At 41.4% G+C, this 21185-nt stretch overlaps 1 protein-coding gene across 3 annotated transcripts in view; it reads left to right on the top strand.

The window, feature by feature from the left end:
* The window catches only part of alcama (activated leukocyte cell adhesion molecule a), a 62100-nt gene that overhangs the window by 18587 nt on the left and 22328 nt on the right, over positions 1–21185 (top strand). For all 3 annotated transcript variants that reach the window (XM_056397383.1, XM_056397382.1, XM_056397381.1), the window contains exons 2-3: positions 19127–19233; positions 19893–20112. In XM_056397383.1, the coding sequence (XP_056253358.1) occupies positions 19127–19233; positions 19893–20112 (327 nt within the window). The remainder of the gene's footprint in view (positions 1–19126; positions 19234–19892; positions 20113–21185) is intronic.

Raw genomic sequence — 21185 nt, 5'->3', positions numbered from 1 at the left:
TTGAAAATTCAAGGACTTGGTATAGGACCTCCCACTCCTCACACACATCCGCTAACAAATGAGTGTGTATGAGTGTATTCATGACATATGTGCTAAGATAGTGTTATCTAGGTAGGCCCAGGGGAGTGCTAACTCAGCTCTGTGTGTGTATGTGTGACAGGTCTACTTTGTAGTACCGAAGCGGAAACAAACACTGCTGCCTTATCACCCCCCCTAGCACCCCCTCTAAACCTTGTCTGGTTGCCCAGTTGCCTCTACACCTCAGACCAAAGAAAAGCTTCATTGTTTTGTGCAGAACTATAATGATGTTGTTTAATGGAGCGTGAGGACAAGCAAGTACAGTGTGTGTGTGTGTGTGTGTGTGTGCGTGCGTGCGTGCGTGTGTGTGTGAGTCAATATGCTACAACAAACACCAAGGTGAGGTATAAGGACTGGATCAAAGCACTTATTCAGCCTTTAAAACTTGGTTTGAAATGGACAGGAGAGACCAAAAAGGATGGTGGACTGAAGTAGGAAGAGAAGAGACAGCCAGGCAATGATAGGGCTGTGCTGTGACACCTGCAGTGTTGGGGGAATCTTTCAGAGGTGCAGGCGGAGCTGCTCTCAAACAGGGTCTAGACGAAGTGCACGCATCTGCAAAAGAAAAAGTGTCTATGCGTGAATGAATGTTTCAGGGAAGGAAAAAATTGCTCACATCTCTCTGATTTTACCACATTGTTCAGTTTTCTGTATAAAGATTTCTTTGTTTTTAAATATGGGAACACAGGTTGTGTGTTGGTATCTCAGGACCATTTGATAGGTGTGCAGTGTACCCATACAACATGTGGCATTATAATTTCACACTGATGCTCACTCACCCTTTGTATTGTTCTCTCTCGCTTCCTTTCTTTCAAATAGCATATAGTGTATTTTCCAACACTGTTGTTGGTGGGGAAAAGGAGGCAGCGATATGGTGGGATTACAAAGTGGATTCTGCTCCAGTGTCAGCCTCACTTCATTTTGCAGGGCTTTACTTTTGATGCTTGAAAGTGGTGCTTCCAGGGCCTTACACTTCACTGTACAACTCTTTAATTAATGACATGACACTGAGTCATATGTAATTTTCTGATGCTCTTCTTATTTGTGAACCGTAACAAAGAGACATCTGTGTTTCTAATCTGCTCATAATCGACATGAAATGCATTGCAGTGTGCTTTAAATCAGTCATTAGTGTTATCTGATGTCATCTGCTATATCTGATCAATCACTGCTCACCGTGAGCTGGATGAGGTTGCATGCGTTGTGATTTCTGTATGGCTGAACAAATGAAATTATGGACTCATGCAACGGGGTTTAGGGAAGTGTTACAGTGTGTGGAAGCTTCTACAGGCCTGTGTCTTATGAAAGTATCATTTTGTACCATGACTCAGGGTTAGCTAACACTGAGATCCATCGTCGGTACTGAAGACTTCTTAAAATTAGATCTCCTTCTTCATCATTAATCCACAATGAATGAACAGTGCAACTGCCTTTACTTTTCCCATCCTGGTGACTCTGTCTAAATTTAACAACTTCTCAGACTGCTCTGCATCTTTATAAAACACCAGAGACGTTTTTTCCACAGGAACAATGTGTTCATTCCCACAAATCTGTATGGCTGTATGGCTGTTGATATGCACTACATCCTTGTCTAATTGCAGCACTAAATATATAATCAATATATTCATATGCAATTTCAGGCTTGACATCTTTTGAGAATTCTTTTACAGCCATTAGCTACTCTGTTTCTGCAAAACTGTTTGTCACAAGTAGTTTAAAGAGTGTATCTGTCAGTAACAGAGACATGTGTCATTAAGTTTTCACGTGTTAAATTGACCATCGAGCTTTGGTGGTGATGATTGCTCTCATTTTCACTCTGTTCAGCTATTCCGACAGACACAGGTAATATGGGTGCTGACAGCAGTGAGACAAAGTGTAGCCAAAAATAAAATGAAGTCTGTCTGGTGAAGAAGTGCCTTGCTTTTATGTATTCATCAGATTGCAAAAAGCAGATTTGAATGTGCAGACTAAATTAGACTGCTGAGAGAAGTTTTTCCTTAATGGAGGTCAAGGCGTGTGATAGTATGTGCAGTGTATAACATGAAGACATATAAAATGTTGCCAGTTCTCTCCTCACATGTGGAATACTCATGCTCAGGGGTTGGTGCAGTGCTCGCCAGCTATGTTCATGAGTGGGATTTGAGGAGCCTGCTTTTTGTCTCGTCTTCTGTAAAGTATCTACCATTATCTTGGATTGTCAAATGGAGGTTGTGTGCATGTGTGTTTGTGTGTATGTCAAAGGAAGGGCTGCTTTACTTAGCTGCAGATTAACAACTGCTAATTATCCTGGTCCATAATGATCTATAATCATAAGGTAGAAAGAGCTGCTCTACTCAGTGATATGCCGCTGATAGTCTATCATTTCACTTAGTGAGAGATGGATGGAGAGAATGATAGAAAGGGAGGAAGCCATTACTGACTGGTGAAAGCCGGTGATCTCTCTCTCCCCGGACACTGGCTATCACGGCAGACTCCATCCTCTGACGTACCCCTCCCACTACCAACTCTCCAAGGCCCTGTCGTGCTTATCTGTGTTCGTAACTTAACACACTGCACTTACTCGCAGACCAGACATATGTGTGTGCTCATAGAGCTCTGCTTAAGTGCTCAGGCCCCATGGTTTCTCTTCCAATCATTAAGGGGTTTGCTTCCTTTTTTCTGCCTCATAGTTTTCAACAGTGGGGGAGATTTGAGGGAGCCTGTGACTGAGAACAATGTGGCTAATTTCTGTGCTGATGTGAAACACTATGACAACGGATGTTTGCCGATGTGGTCAGCTTATCTTAACTGTAATACACAGAGCACACACACACTGACCTGCAGGGCAAAAGTCAAGATCAAATGGAAAATTTGTATTTAGTTTCATTTTTATTCTCTGAGTACTCTTTGCCGTGCAGTTGAACTCACACCAGGAATGAATGACTGTTCCTTCAAGGTGTATGATCACACCACACACTCAAAACACAATTTCCTGTGTTAAAAGAGGAATATACAGTTCATGTGCCACCATCTGCCATTTCTACTGTATTTGCTGTCCTGCCCATTCTTTGCAAAATTTACAGTTATTGATACTAAACTGCCTTCGGCGTGACACCTTTTATTTTTTTCCATGTCCATGCACAGCTCAGTGAGGTTTAAATATCTTAATAAAAAGCAGCACTGCTAGGAGGCTGTGGAGAGAGCATTCGGGAGGTGTGGGACTAGTGTTGTAAAAACTGGTCCAGTAAATCCTTGACAGCATTTTAAGTTATATGACATTGTTGGCATAACTTTATATGCATGTGTATGTAAGAAAGATAAAAATAAAATTGTTTCTGGGCCTGCTGGTGACCATAGGTAGTAATTTAAACTCTATCAGAGCCAGTTGAATCCACTGGGACTCAACAGGCCCGTTCTGACCTCCTCGTTGGCCTTGTTCCTCTTCTTCAGTTCCAGCTGGCAACGAGAAGACATGCTGACTGTTAAAAGATTTTTTTTTCTGCACTGCATGTCATAAAACCTGAGCTTCCAAAAGGAACCTCATGCATTTCTCTGTAATGGCAGCACTAGACAGATTTAAATAATGAAAAGATAACCAAAGTGCATTTTAGGACTGTCTATGTTCCCTTTTGTTCCCTAACCCTGCTAAGTGTACTCAGGTTTTATTATGCTTAATATTCCCCTGCCAGCACCGTATCAAAAGGATCTGTTTGCCTTCATTTTTCATTTAGCATGTCTCAGTATGCAGTGTTGGTGTTTCAAAGCTTTAACTGTCAGTTTTTGCAGGTGAAAGGTTCCTAAACCAGTGAGTTGTTTTCACATTTATAGCCTGTGCTGGAATGCAGTGAACTCCGTGTGTTTGAAATAGAGAAAACGATGTGTAAGGACTGTGTGTATGTGTATGGGCAGAGGGCAAATATGAGCCTAATTGAGTCGATCCTACAGGCAGCTATTAGAATTCAGCATCTGCCAGACTCTTTTTTTTTTTTTTTTTTTTTTTTTTTAGAAAATGATTTTATTAGAAGTGTCAGAGCAGAGGTCACACTCCCTCCTGTTCCATACAACCCCGTGATTCTCCACATGACACCTTTGAACCCCATCTTAGACAAATATCATCAGCTGTGGGGGATTTAACGGTTTTCCAGCGTTCAGGAACATCCGAGTCTCCCTCATTTGTGTTCAAACCTCCTGCTCGCATTTTTGTACGGCAAGAAAGCCTGTGATTAGCCTGCCTGGGCTCTTAAACTCTGTGTGTGGTGGCTGGGACCGGTTTCAAGACAGTGGTTTCGCAGCTCCCACTCAGAAACAGATCAAAGGGTAGAGTCCACCATGAAAAATGATTCCTCGGCTTGTTTACAAACCAAAAATATTTGACTGCACATGGAATTCTTTCTCTTTATAGTGGAGTCCTAAATACAAAGGGTGTGATCTGTGATATTCATTTGACTTTGAACTTTGAACTATATTTTCTGTGTCTATGAGAAAACCTCAATGAGTACAACTTCATGGTCACAATTATAAAATATGTTAATAATTGTGTCTGAAGGATTGTATTATTGATTAAGAACATGTATACATGTTTGCAACACCTTCTTTAGCTATATTGGCATATAAAAAGACTGAATCAATTATTCCTGTGGGTGAGGTCTGCTAAAATGCTGAGCACACTAAGAGGCTGCACTTTACCTCTTCCTCTTCAACAATAGGAGGGATGATGTAGAGGCGAGGATGTGTTGCTTACATGGCCTTAACAATGAACAGCAAAAGGTTTAACTATATCAGTGATGTATAAAAGCAAAAGCTTTTGTATACTGAATTATAGTGAGATAAACTGTCCTTCACAATCAAAACACACGTTAAAACAAATGAAGCTTGGTAATGTGAGACTATGGAGGAGGTTTACATTGACACTTTAGTTCAAGTGTATTCCCTTTAGCTTTCCCGCAGGTCGATGCAGATGATGCTGCTGGCAGATATTATGCATTGATGTACATGTGGAGTCTGATTGCCGTATGTTCCAGCAACAAATTATCTGTTAAGTGGCAGCGAGCAAATCCAATATTGTAAGTGACCCTAAGCCGTTTGGCTGTAGGCCTCCTGAGTAATTCAAAGGTGTTGAGGGACCCTGCATGTGGTACAGGATTGACCTCTTCAAGTCTGACACTGTATCCATCATTTACCTGTGGGAATTATCCCAAATCCTTCAAGTTTTAACCTGACTTTCTTCAGTGGGGAATCTGTAAGCATCTCAAGGGAAAAGTCAGAACGTCCAGATTGAAAAGCAGGATTAAAGATTTGTGTGAAAGATTTTCTTTATAGATATTAAATTCAGAATTGTTTTGCAATCATCATGACAGCTGAGATTAGAGATGTTTTCTTTCCCTACACTGGCTGTCTGTAGAGTAATTTCTCTTGCAGCTCATCTTATCAATATGCCATGCTGTGTCTTTCTGGAGGAGGGATACATTTGAATTTGTAAAAAGTACAATGCTAAAAGGAGGATTTATTTCTGAGGAGAATTAAGCAGTCTCCATTCAGAGTTTGCCTTATATTTAGCAGAAAAGCTCAAATTAAAATGTAAACTGCAGGACCAAACACCTCCCCTAGCTGACACAGTGCTAATGTGCTGGAACCTTAATCTGATCCATTCATTATGCTGGAGCTAATTACAATCTGCTCACTTTTACTTCCTGGCACTGGCACACTGGCTTGTTTTCAATTATATCTCCCAAAATAAGATTACAGCTTGCATTTTTATTTTGGGCGAGGAGGGCTGCATGGATTCATCTCCACCAGGTGATGACCATTATGTGAGTGGAGGAAGTGGAAGTTATTTTCCACTCAGTGTTGATTGGGTCAGGAGCTCAGAGTGGTGAAAAAAAACTGCATCCTCACTATACAAATTAAATTAAAGCCCTGTCCCTGGCCAACACTGTGTTGTACTCTCATGACATATATAATGCTGGGATCCTAAAATACAGTACAAGTCAAGGTTGCAGTGCACTTACTTCAAATTGTGCTCTAAAGAGGTTTCTTACTGTGATAATTTCTCCTTGGTTGGCTGAGGTTTTCATTAGTTCCATGAGAAACCTCTCCTTGGGCCGCATCATTGATTTAAAACCGAGAACATGAAGACTGGATATGACTGAGATATTGCTTTAAGGTGATCACTATCTCTTTTGATACGCCCTTAAAAACAAATGTTTCAGCTAACTGTTTCTGCAGATGCTGTTATGACTAGTAGGTATGGTTGTAGGAACAGATCAATGTTCAATGATCAATGAGGATGTAGCTTAATATCTCTGCAAAAGGGAGACAGGGAGACCACGCATCACATTGTCTCTTTGGACATAAAAATTGTTAGAAAATGAAGCGACAGTTACCATGAAGACAGAAAAAGATCAAGTCACCAACAGTACCACAACTGGAATTTCATTATTTATCAATTAAAATGGAGTTGAAATGAGTCACAATGGTAAGTTGTAGTAATTACCAATATTATTCTGTCACCACAACTCATTAGAATTTTGTTTGCAATTTAAATAGTTTAACTTAACTGAATTTGTAATGTACCTGCGCCCCTGAATGATGTATTCGAGTGGATGTTCAGGTTGATGCTGTTGGCTCCAACATAGAAAACCTGGTTCTTGGAAATGTATTGGTGGACATAATTGTAATTGTAACATCAGTTTTGTCATGGGGATTGGTTCAACCTGTGGAGAGGTAGCTATACTGGATCTATAAAGCAGGGTGTACAGTAAGTTCTTATCAGTGTTATGGATAGGTGACCTTTTGTCTGTTATGAAGCCCATGTGAGTCACATTCATGTATGAAAACTGATTTTTAATTTCATACATGAACGACAGGACATGTTACAGATGACCCAGGTAACAGACACAAGCAAGAATTCAATTTTTAAGCTACATCAGTGTAGCTGCGATAACAGCAGATAATCAGTTTGACCTGATGGAGATGCAGATGGGTTTAGCTGTGAACAGGGACATCTTTGTCTCTTGAATGTCATCTTACCTCATATTCACATTTTCTAGCCAACAGTAAGCATGTCAGTCTGCTCATTCTCTCAGTTTAATGTTCATCATTTAGATTTTCCTTTAAAGTTTCTGAAAATCTGCTTTAAAGTTTTTCTCTGAACATCAAACACTGAATAAGCTTCATCAAGAGTGTGTAGCTGTGGTTGGTTTAGATTGGGCTGACAACATAAGCAAACAACCCCACAACTCTCATTGCATTTTGATCCAAATGTTGGTGAACTCGGAACTCCCAACTATATGCCGTCAACATTATGTTATCGGGTTGTACGCCTGTTCATCCATCCAATCCTCGTGATATCGCAGAAATGCCCTGAGGGAATTTGTTCAAATTTGACAAAAATGTTGATTCTGACTCAAGGATGAACTGATTGGAATTTGATGGTCAAAAAAGACAAAAGTAAAGGTCATGTGACATCGCAAAACACATTTTTGGCCAAAACTCAAGAATTCAAAGTAATTATGACAAAAGTTCACACAAATGTCTAACAGGATAGAATGATGAAGTGATTACATTTTATATCCAAAAGTTCGAAAAGGTCAATTTCACGGTGACATCATAATGTTCTGCAAAACACTTTTGGCCATTATTCAACGCTGTAACTCATGAACAGAAGGAGAAGCTGTGACCATATCTGGCAATTGGTTGGTTACTGAACTGGTGACACCAATCTTGGTGCCCACCTTCAGACTGTGGTGACAGTTTAAATCTTCTGTGCTGCTGGGGTGAAGATGTGTGTGAAGCCTCCACATTTTAGAATTTGTTGCATCTCTGCAGCAAAATCCACATTTGAAGCATTGTCTGACATCAGAATCAGCTTTATTGGCCAAGCAATTCCTCAATGAACTCACACACTAATACAGTTAAGACACAGCAGAACAACAACAGCAAAGCTGAACAAAGTCAAGTCTAATCAGTTTCATTTATACATTCCTATATCACAAATCAGTCTTTCAAAGTCTTCACTACGTATATTTATGAGTCTGGACAGACATGAACCCCTAGCTGGTAATTGCAGTTGCTAGTTTACAAAAACAATTGCAGAAATCTGACAGAAAATTTTATGTTCAAGTATAGTAGGAGCCCATCCATATTACTATAAGAAACCTTAAATTTTCGGTGCATTTTCAAATGAAAATCCAACTGGGGGAGTTTGAAAGACAACAGCATTTACCAGCCAGCAGGGTGTAATGAAAAGATGCTTGTGAGTCATTGTGGGAAGTGTAGGATACAGTGTATTAGGAGTTTAGAATCATTCTAGAGACTAAAACTCATAATATCTCAACCATTAAAAAATGTCTTTGATTAACCCCCAAACTTCAAGCAGTATAAATCTCTGGAGTACAATTTAACAATGCTGTGTGCAGCCAGGCATTGTGTTTTATCTGCTATTGCTCTGTACAGCAGCAGTGCCATAACTCAGGACACATGTTACAATAACAGTAGGTGGGAAGCAGGTCTGAGCCCCGTCAAGAGGAAGTCTGTGGTACATATCTGGTAACAGATGTTGTGTGGGAGAAGAATAAACATCTCCTCCTACCTGCATATGCTGCTGACACAACCAGTGTCAACAGACAGCAGGATTACTGCTCCCCCCCCCAACCAGGCTGCTATTTTTAGCAAGCCCACCCTCTGACTTTTAGTCTGCCTTTGATCACCGCCATGGCAGAAACCCTTGTGATGACTCATGCAGATAGGCTCCCATACAATGGCAAAAACAGGCTCACTCACACACTCATACACACGTCGTTCGGTGGGTCATGCAGAGCGAGCCAATGTGTGTTTAACACTAACCCAATGTGATTGGTCAATTTAGTTCATGAGCACAGTAGCATTTTGTGCAGATTTAGTGTGTCTTTCCTGTGACATTCAGTATATTCAGAAATACATCCATCATACTCCCTGGGCTCGGGTGTTGGCTCATTTTTCAGGAGGGATCTGGTGGAGCGAGGTGGTGCACTCGCAACTCCAGTTTGATTTGGAGGTTATGTTTGACACAAGGAATCACATTTCACAGTGACAGTTGCAAGCTGGCATGGATTTGGGCTATACTTAATGGATATAAACAATGTTTGACTTGCTAATAGTTTGACTGACTGGGATGGAATGATGCACAGTGAAGTCTTATGCCCCTGCTATATCTTCCCCTGTGAGCCTTGTTCACATGTGTCCTGTCGTCACTGACAGAACTGACCCCCAAGCATCACTATTGCTGTTACTTTACTGGAAGCATTGTGGGAAATGTCGATAAGCGGTTCCACTGCTGGATGAGGTGTTGGAGTTGTAGTTCATTCAGTAGATATTTTTATTATGTTATTAACCTTATACACATGCATACAATTGCAGTAAGTTCAAAAACATGAAATTAGTCAAAATACATACATTGCTCTTCATTATGAAATACTAACAAACCACTGTTTTACTTTCATTTAAAATCTACACTTCATTTGCTTTTCCTGTCTCCTTTTCAGTTTAATAACACGGAGTCCTCTGAGGAGTGTTGGGACTCAGTCATTCAATAGACCAAATGTTTCTTTGCTCCACTGGACAAAGGAATTCACACCCCACAGTTCCTCACGGTTCACACCTGGGGATGACCCTTCCCCCCCATGGACCCCACTGGCCAGCCAGTGTGGGCCAGTGTGTGACATGTGACCCCCTAAGGTGTCACAAACAAAACCAGTCTTCTAGACCCCTTCTCTCTCTCTTCCCTTCTTGGCTTGCTCTGGAGAGCAGCTCCAGCCCTCTCCTCTCGGTTCTTCAAAGGGCAACAAGGCCCCAGCCCAGGTCAGCTCTGCTACCTGAGAAACTAGCTCTCTCGCCGGCCTGCAACCAGCAGCCTGCAAACACTCTTCTCCTCCACAACAGCGACCTGCTTCGGATTAACTGTGAGTGAACCAAATCCTCTTCAGAATCAGCGGCTACAACACAAGGCCAGCTGATTTTCCAAGCAACAGGAGTCGTAGCAGAGTTAGCATGGAACAGCTAACTCTGTGAGGGGAACAAAGGAGATACCAGCAAGCAACACAGCCAGACAGGACTTTATTCCACCAGGAAACCCCCCAAACTCACTGGATTTTACAAACCACTGGAAAGGACCTCTTTGCTTGTTCCAAGGATCGGGTAACGTTAACGGACTGGGCCTTATCTCTCCCAGCACAGCATAGCACCGCATAGCTAATCAGCAGAAGTCTTAACTTGTTAATGTACTCGTTGATTGATGTCTTGTTGTTGTAATGTTTGCTTAGGTTGTGGTCAGTCATACAGTTAATCGAGTACTCGTATGTTCACACACATAGCAGTACGTCTCAGTCCTAGAACCTGCATGAAGCTAACCTTCCCCCTCTAACCTGGTACCATTAGATTACATGAGCTAGGCTAACAAAGAAACTCACACCCTCCCTCTCACACACACTAGGTGGTCTCAGCGGCCATTTTAGTAGTTTCTTTGTTTACCGCCATCTTTGTAGTCTTCTTTGTTCAGGTCATGTGGTCACAGTGACCACTTTGAGTCGGCCATCTTGCCTTTGTCTGTGTCCCCACAGACACACACACACACACACACACACACACACACACACACACACACCTGTATATGCTAGATTAGACATTGTACTTTACTCTGCTCCATTGTAAATAAATGCCTTTTAAGTATAACTACTGGTGTCTTTAATGTTGCACAAGCGTGAATATTGCCAACCTCTACTCGGTAGAATTCCAATCCTTCAACTGTAACTTACTATTGATTTGGTAATTTGGTTATAGTTAGTAAGCTAATGATTAATCAGAGTTCCAGAATAATTGTAATAAATTGAGACTAAAAGCATATTGGCTATTTTGCCTATTAGTTTAGGCTGGTGCCCCGTGAACTTTAATTCATTTTAAAGTTATTCTTTAATATTAATATTTTTAATATTAATATTTTCTTAATTTGTGATAGCCAATAAATTGATAAACAACCGAAATCTAACATATTTGGTGTCCAGCTCATGAGGTAGAGTACTGTTAACATAATGGTGCCGCCCGGGTGAGGCCGAGTACTAATGATGCCCCCGTGTGAGGCCGAGTAATAATGATTTCCAGTTACTAATAGAGCTCAGACCCAACATAATGGTGCCGCCCGTGTGAGGCCGAGTACTGTTGGCAAATATTCATAATTGTGCAATATTAAATTCATAATTTGGCCAAAACCGCAAAGGTTGAAAAATTTTTAGTCCACCACAGGAGTAAACGTCCAGGTGTACTTACAAACAAGTGCACTGTGGTGAGAATTGGTTTACTAATTTTACCTGAAGTAATATTAGACGTCCTCCAGTTATTAATAGCTAACACTTAAGCCTTAGTATCAAGAGCCTGCTATTGTTGCTAACAATTCCAGTTGAATTTATTCTGTAGGAAATGTAAGAACCTCAGTCCAGCATTTGAATACCACGTGTTCAATGCTATCTAGTAAAGCTGTCAGAATTGCTGCTCCCTTTAACATTAAACACTGTGTGCCGACAGCCCTGTGTAACACAGAGAGCTTATACCTGGCTGTTACTGCCAAGCATTTCAGCCTGAGTAAGAAATAGAGCCTGAGATAGAGCCACAGCGTGCTACCAGCCCTGTGAAACCCAAGTTCTGCACCTAGCTGTTACTGCCTTGCATTACAGCCTGAGTCAACTTGAAGAGATAATCTTTGGACTGTTACTGCCTTGCATCTCAGTCATTGCTTTTTGAAACATTTCTTAAGCAGACAGTAAACCTGCACTTGCCTTTACTGTCCTTAATCTTTATGCCCACTAGTGTAGCTGCCCCTCCTCCAAAGGAAGCTACCCCCCATAGTGTAGGCCACTGCATTGTTTAGTTAGGCTAGTGTACCACCAAACTACACTACAAGGTGTCTGCCAGCGCAACACCGCAGCCAACTATATTGCCTTCTTGTTTTGTGAAAAACTTGTTTAACCTCCCTCTTTCCCAGACACAACAATGGAGAACTCCTGTGTAGAGCAGTTTATTTCTTCCCTAGCACAGAGCCTGAAGCCTGGCTACCTAGAATTTATCAGCAAGTTAAATTCCAGTGAGTGCAGTAAAGAAATAGACTTGCTACTCAGTGACAAAGGTGATGCTCAGACTGCATCCAAAGGCCCATTGTTAAGATGTGTACTGTTGAACTTCCACAGGCAAACCAGCATTTCACTTCAGAGCCAAGCAGCCCTAGAGGAGGAGGTAAAATCGCTTAGAGCTCAAAATGCTTTTCTCCTCCAAGAAGTTAAGGAAGCTAACAAGAAAGCCATGCGCTACTTAGGAGACCTGCATGCAGCAGAGGTAGACCTCTGTTCACACAAGGAAGAATTGTTAAGGGTTAAATCAGAATGCTTTGCTCCACCACGATCGGTCAGTGCTTGTGATTCTGGTTTCTCTGCTTCACACTCTTCCCTTAATGACAGGTTAACTCCGCCTCCACTCAGAGGATGGGGCAAATTCCCAACTGACCCTAAGTCCTGGGAAATGAAGTCAGCTCCTCAACCTCCACTGAGAGACAGAGGTTACACCCACCTGACTTCCCATCTTCCTGAAACTGACAATGAAGAGACAGGTAGTTTATCCGGTAGAGGATATTCATGTTCCCATCAGCCACTGATGCATAACAGTTTCACCTGTGCTCACCCCTCCAACAGAAGGACCAAAACTTTTCCGGACTGTTCAGCCTCCTCTCTGCACCTCCATGAGAGTGATGACCGCTGTTCAGCTCCTTCCTCTAGTCCAGCTAGCATAGTCTCGCCTTCATCAGTAGGGACCTCACAGTGCCCCCGCCTCGAAGCGCTTGAGTTATTAGCAAAGGACATTGAACATTTTGATCCAGACAGCTCTGATCAACATATTGAAAACTACTTTAGGGAGTTAGATCACAACTTAATTGATTTGCCCCATGCAACCCAAAGGGAGAAAACTAAACTTGTGTGGAAGACCAGCTCAAAAGCAGTCCACAAGTTTATGCAATCACTGCCTCCCAGTGTCAGAGATGACTACAAAGAGCTCTGTCAAGCACTGACAGAAGAATTCTCTCCTGCTGCAGATGAGATAGAATCTTTGGTTGCAGCTTCTCAAATCAAACACTCCCGCCATGAACATCCCAATGACTTTTACCAACGTTTGAGGCATGCATATTTTCAGGGTAGGAACACACCAGGCTTAGAGCAGAACTCCACCTTCAAGTCTTTGTTCCTACGAAACCTCCATCCCTGTGTACGCACTCATGTTACACTGATGACGCATCAAGGTAAGCCCACCATGCAGGAAATAAAGAAAATGACAAAAATGGCTTGGGAAACCATGGTCAATTCCAAGGCAAGGGGGAAAACAACTGAGCCTAGCAACTCAAACACCTTAGCGTCACACAGACATGTAACCTCAAAAGATCACCCTCAGAACAGATCGAAGGGGGGTGATAAAAGGCCACATATGGGTGCTGAGCGTAACCGCCACGCCCACCAAGTGCGTAGAGATAGGCACTCCCACAATAGGAGCAGGAGACGGCCTTACGCAGAAATTCTGGCTCAGACACAGGACCAGTCAACACATGGATCAGACAATGACCACGTCATCTCTGACCACGTTAACTCAGACAGTGACAATGCCTCTGAATGTTCTTCCTTCAGCTACTCAAAGTGCTACAGCTTTGTGCCACAAGTTAAGGAAAACTTAAAGCTCCGGCGCTCCAGAGTTCGCCGCACTGAGTACTGACAGTAAGTAGGCTCAGGGTACCCTACACTCTTCCAGATGGACACAATGGGTTTGTCAGCAGCAGCAGCAGCAAACTAAATTCTGAATCAAATCAGATACAAGTTTAGGACACTGCATATACATGGCACACTCACCCAGACACTCCAAATCTTGTCATTCTAGGTGCCACCCTCTATATCTCACCTTAACAAACTAACATCACTGACTTTCCTGTCCTCACTAACACCATGAGTAACTAGGAAACATGTTAGTTGTTTTACACTATTCGATCATTGTGGTTATTATCTGAACTCTGCTTTGTAACCTGATTGTTCTTGCTTAGCCAAGATAGATAGTGCTGACAAATGCCCGGATGTTACCCGTTGAATGAACTGACAAATGGACTATACATTATGCTCTCAGGATGACACGTCAGGTGGCATCCTGACAACAAAGGGGGGACTGTTGGGACTCAGTCATTCAATAGACCAAATGTTTCTTTGCTCCACTGGACAAAGGAATTCACACCCCACAGTTCCTCACGGTTCACACCTGGGGATGACCCTTCCCCCCCATGGACCCCACTGGCCAGCCAGTGTGGGCCAGTGTGTGACATGTGACCCCCTAAGGTGTCACAAACAAAACCAGTCTTCTAGACCCCTTCTCTCTCTCTTCCCTTCTTGGCTTGCTCTGGAGAGCAGCTCCAGCCCTCTCCTCTCGGTTCTTCAAAGGGCAACAAGGCCCCAGCCCAGGTCAGCTCTGCTACCTGAGAAACTAGCTCTCTCGCCGGCCTGCAACCAGCAGCCTGCAAACACTCTTCTCCTCCACAACAGCGACCTGCTTCGGATTAACTGTGAGTGAACCAAATCCTCTTCAGAATCAGCGGCTACAACACAAGGCCAGCTGATTTTCCAAGCAACAGGAGTCGTAGCAGAGTTAGCATGGAACAGCTAACTCTGTGAGGGGAACAAAGGAGATACCAGCAAGCAACACAGCCAGACAGGACTTTATTCCACCAGGAAACCCCCCAAACTCACTGGATTTTACAAACCACTGGAAAGGACCTCTTTGCTTGTTCCAAGGATCGGGTAACGTTAACGGACTGGGCCTTATCTCTCCCAGCACAGCATAGCACCGCATAGCTAATCAGCAGAAGTCTTAACTTGTTAATGTACTCGTTGATTGATGTCTTGTTGTTGTAATGTTTGCTTAGGTTGTGGTCAGTCATACAGTTAATCGAGTACTCGTATGTTCACACACATAGCAGTACGTCTCAGTCCTAGAACCTGCATGAAGCTAACCTTCCCCCTCTAACCTGGTACCATTAGATTACATGAGCTAGGCTAACAAAGAAACTCACACCCTCCCTCTCACACACACTAGGTGGTCTCAGCGGCCATTTTAGTAGTTTCTTTGTTTACCGCCATCTTTGTAGTCTTCTTTGTTCAGGTCATGTGGTCACAGTGACCACTTTGAGTCGGCCATCTTGCCTTTGTCTGTGTCCCCACAGACACACACACACACACACACACACACACACACACACACACACACCTGTATATGCTAGATTAGACATTGTACTTTACTCTGCTCCATTGTAAATAAATGCCTTTTAAGTATAACTACTGGTGTCTTTAATGTTGCACAAGCGTGAATATTGCCAACCTCTACTCGGTAGAATTCCAATCCTTCAACTGTAACTTACTATTGATTTGGTAATTTGGTTATAGTTAGTAAGCTAATGATTAATCAGAGTTCCAGAATAATTGTAATAAATTGAGACTAAAAGCATATTGGCTATTTTGCCTATTAGTTTAGGCTGGTGCCCCGTGAACTTTAATTCATTTTAAAGTTATTCTTTAATATTAATATTTTTAATATTAATATTTTCTTAATTTGTGATAGCCAATAAATTGATAAACAACCGAAATCTAACATATTTGGTGTCCAGCTCATGAGGTAGAGTACTGTTAACATAATGGTGCCGCCCGGGTGAGGCCGAGTACTAATGATGCCCCCGTGTGAGGCCGAGTAATAATGATTTCCAGTTACTAATAGAGCTCAGACCCAACAGGAGGCTTGAGAGCAGTTCATGCAAACATGTCAAAGGCATTCACTTTGGAGTGTCAATTAAGGTGCTTTTGTAGTGCTGATGGGGGGATGAGGAAACCCCAGACAGGCCTGTTTTCATCCACCCTGGAGCACATTGTTCAGCTGGTAGATAAGCGCAATTGTGTTCGAGCTGCCACAGCAAACAAATACACGCCTTCAGGGTGGAGAGAATTGCAGGTAGTTTTTGTTTTTTCTAGTGGAAAGCAGTTACCAAGGGAGGCAGGTAAAAAATGCAACTGTTAAAAATCCGAAGCAGCTTTGCAGCCAGTGCCCAACCCCGCTGATGGACTTGTGATCTCTGGGAGAGGAGAGATTAAGATAGGAGCAAAAAAAGGAGAAAGTGGTTTGCAGTAAACCAAAAACAGCCTGTTCTTTATAACCACCTGCCCACTATCTCCATTAACTGTGAGATCTAATATAATGATTCCAGCAGAATCATTCATCATTGGCAGAGACACTGACGGTGTACCGTAGCCTTTTTTTGTTTTACAACATCTGAACATCACTCAAATACATGATGATGATAATGATGATGATGATGATGAAGTAGACAAACAAACACCTTAGTCTTTGCATCATTTACACTGATGTCTGAGGGGAAAAACTAATTAAAAAAACAACCCATGATCCAGAATTGAATTAAACACAGTAATAAAATAAGATGATGATGAATTTAATAGGAAACATGCTCAGAACTACAGTGAGGTTTGGTGCAGATTTTTTGTGGTGTTGCAGCTCAATAAAATATGTTAAGTCTTTTCTAAAGAGGAGATGTGAACGGAAGTGTGGTCACATCAGGCAGAAAAGGCCTGGCTGCACTGTTTGTTTTGTATTATTTGTATAACCAGTGTTTGTCCGCTATGCTGTTGCCCAAACAATAACCACTGTAGCAGAAACTGGGTCGAATTTTTAAAACTTGGTCTATTGCTGAATTTGTGTGTGTGTGAGGCAGTGTACTGTAGCAGATTGGAATAACTGGTCTTCATGTTTTCTTATAAAACGAAATTGAGCCACACTGTTCATGATCTGATGAAATAATCTCCAAGTTTCATCAGATTTTTTTCATGTATGTCAGATACATTTTATCAGTTCTTAACTCTCTATAGTTGCTTCTGATTTAGGTCAACAAAACAACAACTCAAAAACAAACTGGCTCTTTCAGGTCCTGTGGTTGTGGTTGAGACTGATGAATTGTCATGACCTTAGTTTCTTTTCTTTCGTCTGATTGATTTGTCTGAATCTTTCGGTTTTGATTAAATGCAGAATCCAGTGACTAGAAACTAGGAGAAAACAAACTGAACTGTCTCATACCTCCTAAAATTAGAGAAGCTATTTTTTTCCCCACTTTGTTCTTTCTCCTCTGTAGGTAGGTTGTTATAATTAACCATACAACTCCAATTCACAGCACAGTTCTTCATAAATGTTGTGTGTTCAAAGATGATACATTTAGCTGAGTCTGAGCTGAATTCCCATCAGAGAAAACATGTTGCTTTTCTTTTTTTTACAATCTTCTTCACTAAACCGTAACTAGTGTTGCACATTGTATACATGTCTGGTTTCATTTGAAAGCAGTTCTGTGCAAGATTTGCTTGAAATGTAAAAAGAAAAGCAATGAGCCTTTGTGTTATTGGTAGTTCAAATAATTTATGTATGTCTTTAGACATTCAAACAATTCTGGCTGTGAATAAACAGAACTACAAGTCAAAACTGGCTTTACTTATTATATCACAAGCAAGGGAGGAATTCAGTACAGCGTGGATTTTCTTAGGATAAGGAAGGTCATGTACTCACTTTCATGCAGACACTGTCAGATGTCAGAAAAGGTAAACTTGGAAATTAGCTCTGTTTATAAAATCTAAGTTAATGAGGCCAGAGCAAATGAATCTATGCTTTTGAATTGAGGCATTGTGTTTTGCCATTTGTAGTTTTTTCTTAAATACTTTGCTTCATTATTGTCCACTGTATGAACCTGTAATAGAAACTGATAATTGTTACCTCCACTTTTTTCACCTGTGTTTGTTTTTCATTAAATTATTTGTCAGCAGGATTACGCAAAAAAGTATTAAACCGATTTGTACCAAACTTGGTGGAGGGAGGGGGATGGGCTAGGAAAGTATCAATTCAGTTTTGGTGCAGATTTGGTTAAGAGGGCAGATCCAGGAATTTTTTTTATCACTTTCCTCACATCACATTGCGATATTTAGAACTTGATGGAGGGATGTGTTGTACTGAGCACTGTTCTGGTTGTAGTTAAAAGTTGATATCAGTAAAAGTCTGTGTGAAAAGCCAGGCCTGAAGTTTGGCACTTCACAGCCGCTTCGTTAGCAGCTGCACTTGCTATTTTTCTGTTCTCACCACTCTGGAATGACCAGAATCTGAACCATTTCTTGTTCAGCTTGTTTAGCAAAAAGCTCAAAGGGAAAGAGTTGGACCGTGGAGACCTTAGCATCCCTCTGCTCTGACCTCTATCCATCCATCTTCTCTCCTCCCCTTTTTCTCCCTACTCCCACATTGCACATGACTGGGCTGTGCCACCATAGCAACTACTCCAGAGCTCACTCACTTTTGTGGACAGAAGAAATGCTTTTGTGATTGCGTTGCAGGGCATGTGGAGGATCGAGCTTGACGCGCCCGCTCCAACCTCTTGCACCTCTGCCACTGAACTTATTTAGAGGCATGTTTGAAATGTGGTATTGTGACATTTGGAGTGACAACATAGTGCGCAGCTTTATTCACTTTGTTCTCACCCAGTCATTGTAAGACACTTGGAAGGAGCTGCCCAGTCTCGCCAGTCTCCTTCAGGATGTCCTAAAACTCTGGGATCTTGGGGATATGAACCATGCATTTTGTTTTACTCTTCTGCTCTTTTTTCCCCTCACTGCTGTTCAAAGGCTCCAGATCATGTGATCTAAGACTGCTCATCACATAAAAGTGTGAATCCCAAATTACTTTTATACATCCTGAGACTGTAACATAGCTCTACTGTAGGGTTTGGGATTTTACAAAGCAGCAGTCTCAAAGTAAGGGAAGGTACGTGATGCTCATTTCATGGGTGCTGATTTTGCCAATCAGGCTCCAAACAAGTCTGTCAGAAACCTGTGACTGAAACAAGCGGTGAAGACTGTTGCCCTCTTCAGTGGGTCTTGTGACAGTACAACATATTTTTAACGGTAGTAACAGTCTGTTGTGTTCTGTGTTACAGTGTGGGGTACAGAAAGTGTGACTGCTTTGTATGGAGAGAGCATTGTTATACCATGCAATGATGGAGCTCCTGCACCAGAAGATCTGATGTTCATCAAGTGGAAATATGTAAGTCAAAACCGACAGAGTCAAATGAATATCTAAAAAGATTTGACAGTTTTTTCCTTCCCTCAAGTGAATGAACAGAGTTTACAATGTCTCACACTGTGGTAGTGTTCAAGTGATGCACAGTCAGACTAGCTCTCATCTTTTACCTCTAATGCTCCTCTTACATTTAGTTTGTATTAACAGAGGAGCTCTCTAAGGACAACAAAATCATTATTACATTCTGTGTATACCATGATTATATAAGATACAGTATATAAGATAAGTCCCACTGTCCCTGTAATTTTTCCTCATCCAGAATATCTTTCATTATTAAAAAAGGGCACATGCAATTTTCAAATACCAAAGCATAAAAAAAATTAATCACATGACATTTCACTAAAATCTGACATAGTGTTATTTAACAGTGTGTGCATTGTCTGAGTAACATTTGTTTTTCATGGTGTTACAGCTGTGATCTTAGGATCTTACTGTAAGATGTATTCTGGAGGTTTGCTTGATAACAGGTTTAACACTGTGTCCTCGACTGTTTGTACATCTCTGTAAACTAAATCAACTATAATTATGTTTGAGGAATAAGAAACTGTGATGCACAGATTTACAACATCAACACACCTTTTCTGTCCTCTGTGTCTCCTTTTTCATCTGTTCTCTCGCTTTAGGAAAGGGACGATGGAACTGCTGGCGATCTGTTGATCAAACAGGCTCGCAGCGACCAGCCCACAGTTCAGGCTACAGACAGTTACGCCCAGCGTATCAGCATCAATGACAAGTTCAGCCTGCTCATCACCCAGGCCTCGCTTACAGACCAGAAGACCTTCACCTGCATGGTGGTGTCAGAGAGCAACCTCATGGAGTATCCTGTAACCGTTGTTGTTTACAGTAAGTTCATTGTCTAATTCACCAGTTTATTTTTATTGATATTTTTGAGCAGTGGCTGACATGGACGACATTATACCTGTACATATAACAGGTCTTTCAGTGACATCTGTGATGAGTTACATCTCAGAGGCACACATGTAATGATCATATTGCAGACTTCAAGTTCAGTGTCTACTTGTAGTTTATAATCTTGATCACAGCCATGAGTATTTGAAACAGATATTCACCCGCAGCCATGTGTTTTTCTGGGATTTTGTCCAGACAAAAGAGCAGAAGATCTTCTGCTCCAAAAATGTTTATTAATTTTTTTCTTTCTTTGCCAAAATGGAAAAAATAAAGGACAGCCATTATTTACCACACTGCCTCCAGAATTTACCCAGTCCCTGAATTACACCTTGAACTTATTTCAATATTAGACTCACAACAAATCATTTCATTTTCTCAGTGTGGCTTTGCCATATGTCATCCCACCATCTTCAGATATCTCCAGGCCCGAGTCTCTCTCATCTAATTAATCAAAAATGATCAGTCAGCCACGATATATAATCATTCCACTTAATGACAGGCAGTAGGAAGATCTGCATTTTTAAATGGAAATTCTTATTCCTGTTGTAGCCTATTTTTCTTTTACAGTCTAATGTTTTTTTTCTCTTAAAAAATGTAAACAAACAAAACAAAAGTCCCTGTCAACATACAACATGTTACGAATGATCTGATAATTCTCTTTCACTTGAAGGTTCAGTGCCATGAGCTTTTACATTAAAGTTTATGTATAAGAGTAATTGAATCTGATAATGTCGAACCTTTAACATTTAAGTAAAACTTCAACATGACATGAATCTGAAATGATCATCTTTGAGATGAAAAGATCCCTGTAATAAATGTATCCCTCATTTATCATCTCCTGTGCTCAAAGATTTTGAAATCAGTTAAATATCAGTGCTAGAAATGAGCCAAATTATCTTATCGCTCTCCAGGAGATTTTACCTTTCAGTCATAATGTGTCACAGCTGAACTAAGACTTGAACCCAAATGCACAACTCCAAGACAAAGTACCAATTAACAATATTTTA

This window comes from Seriola aureovittata, chromosome 15 (genome assembly GCF_021018895.1).
Source record: "Seriola aureovittata isolate HTS-2021-v1 ecotype China chromosome 15, ASM2101889v1, whole genome shotgun sequence".
NCBI classification, from domain to species: Eukaryota; Metazoa; Chordata; class Actinopteri; order Carangiformes; family Carangidae; genus Seriola; species Seriola aureovittata.
This window is presented reverse-complemented; position numbering and strand designations above follow the sequence as displayed.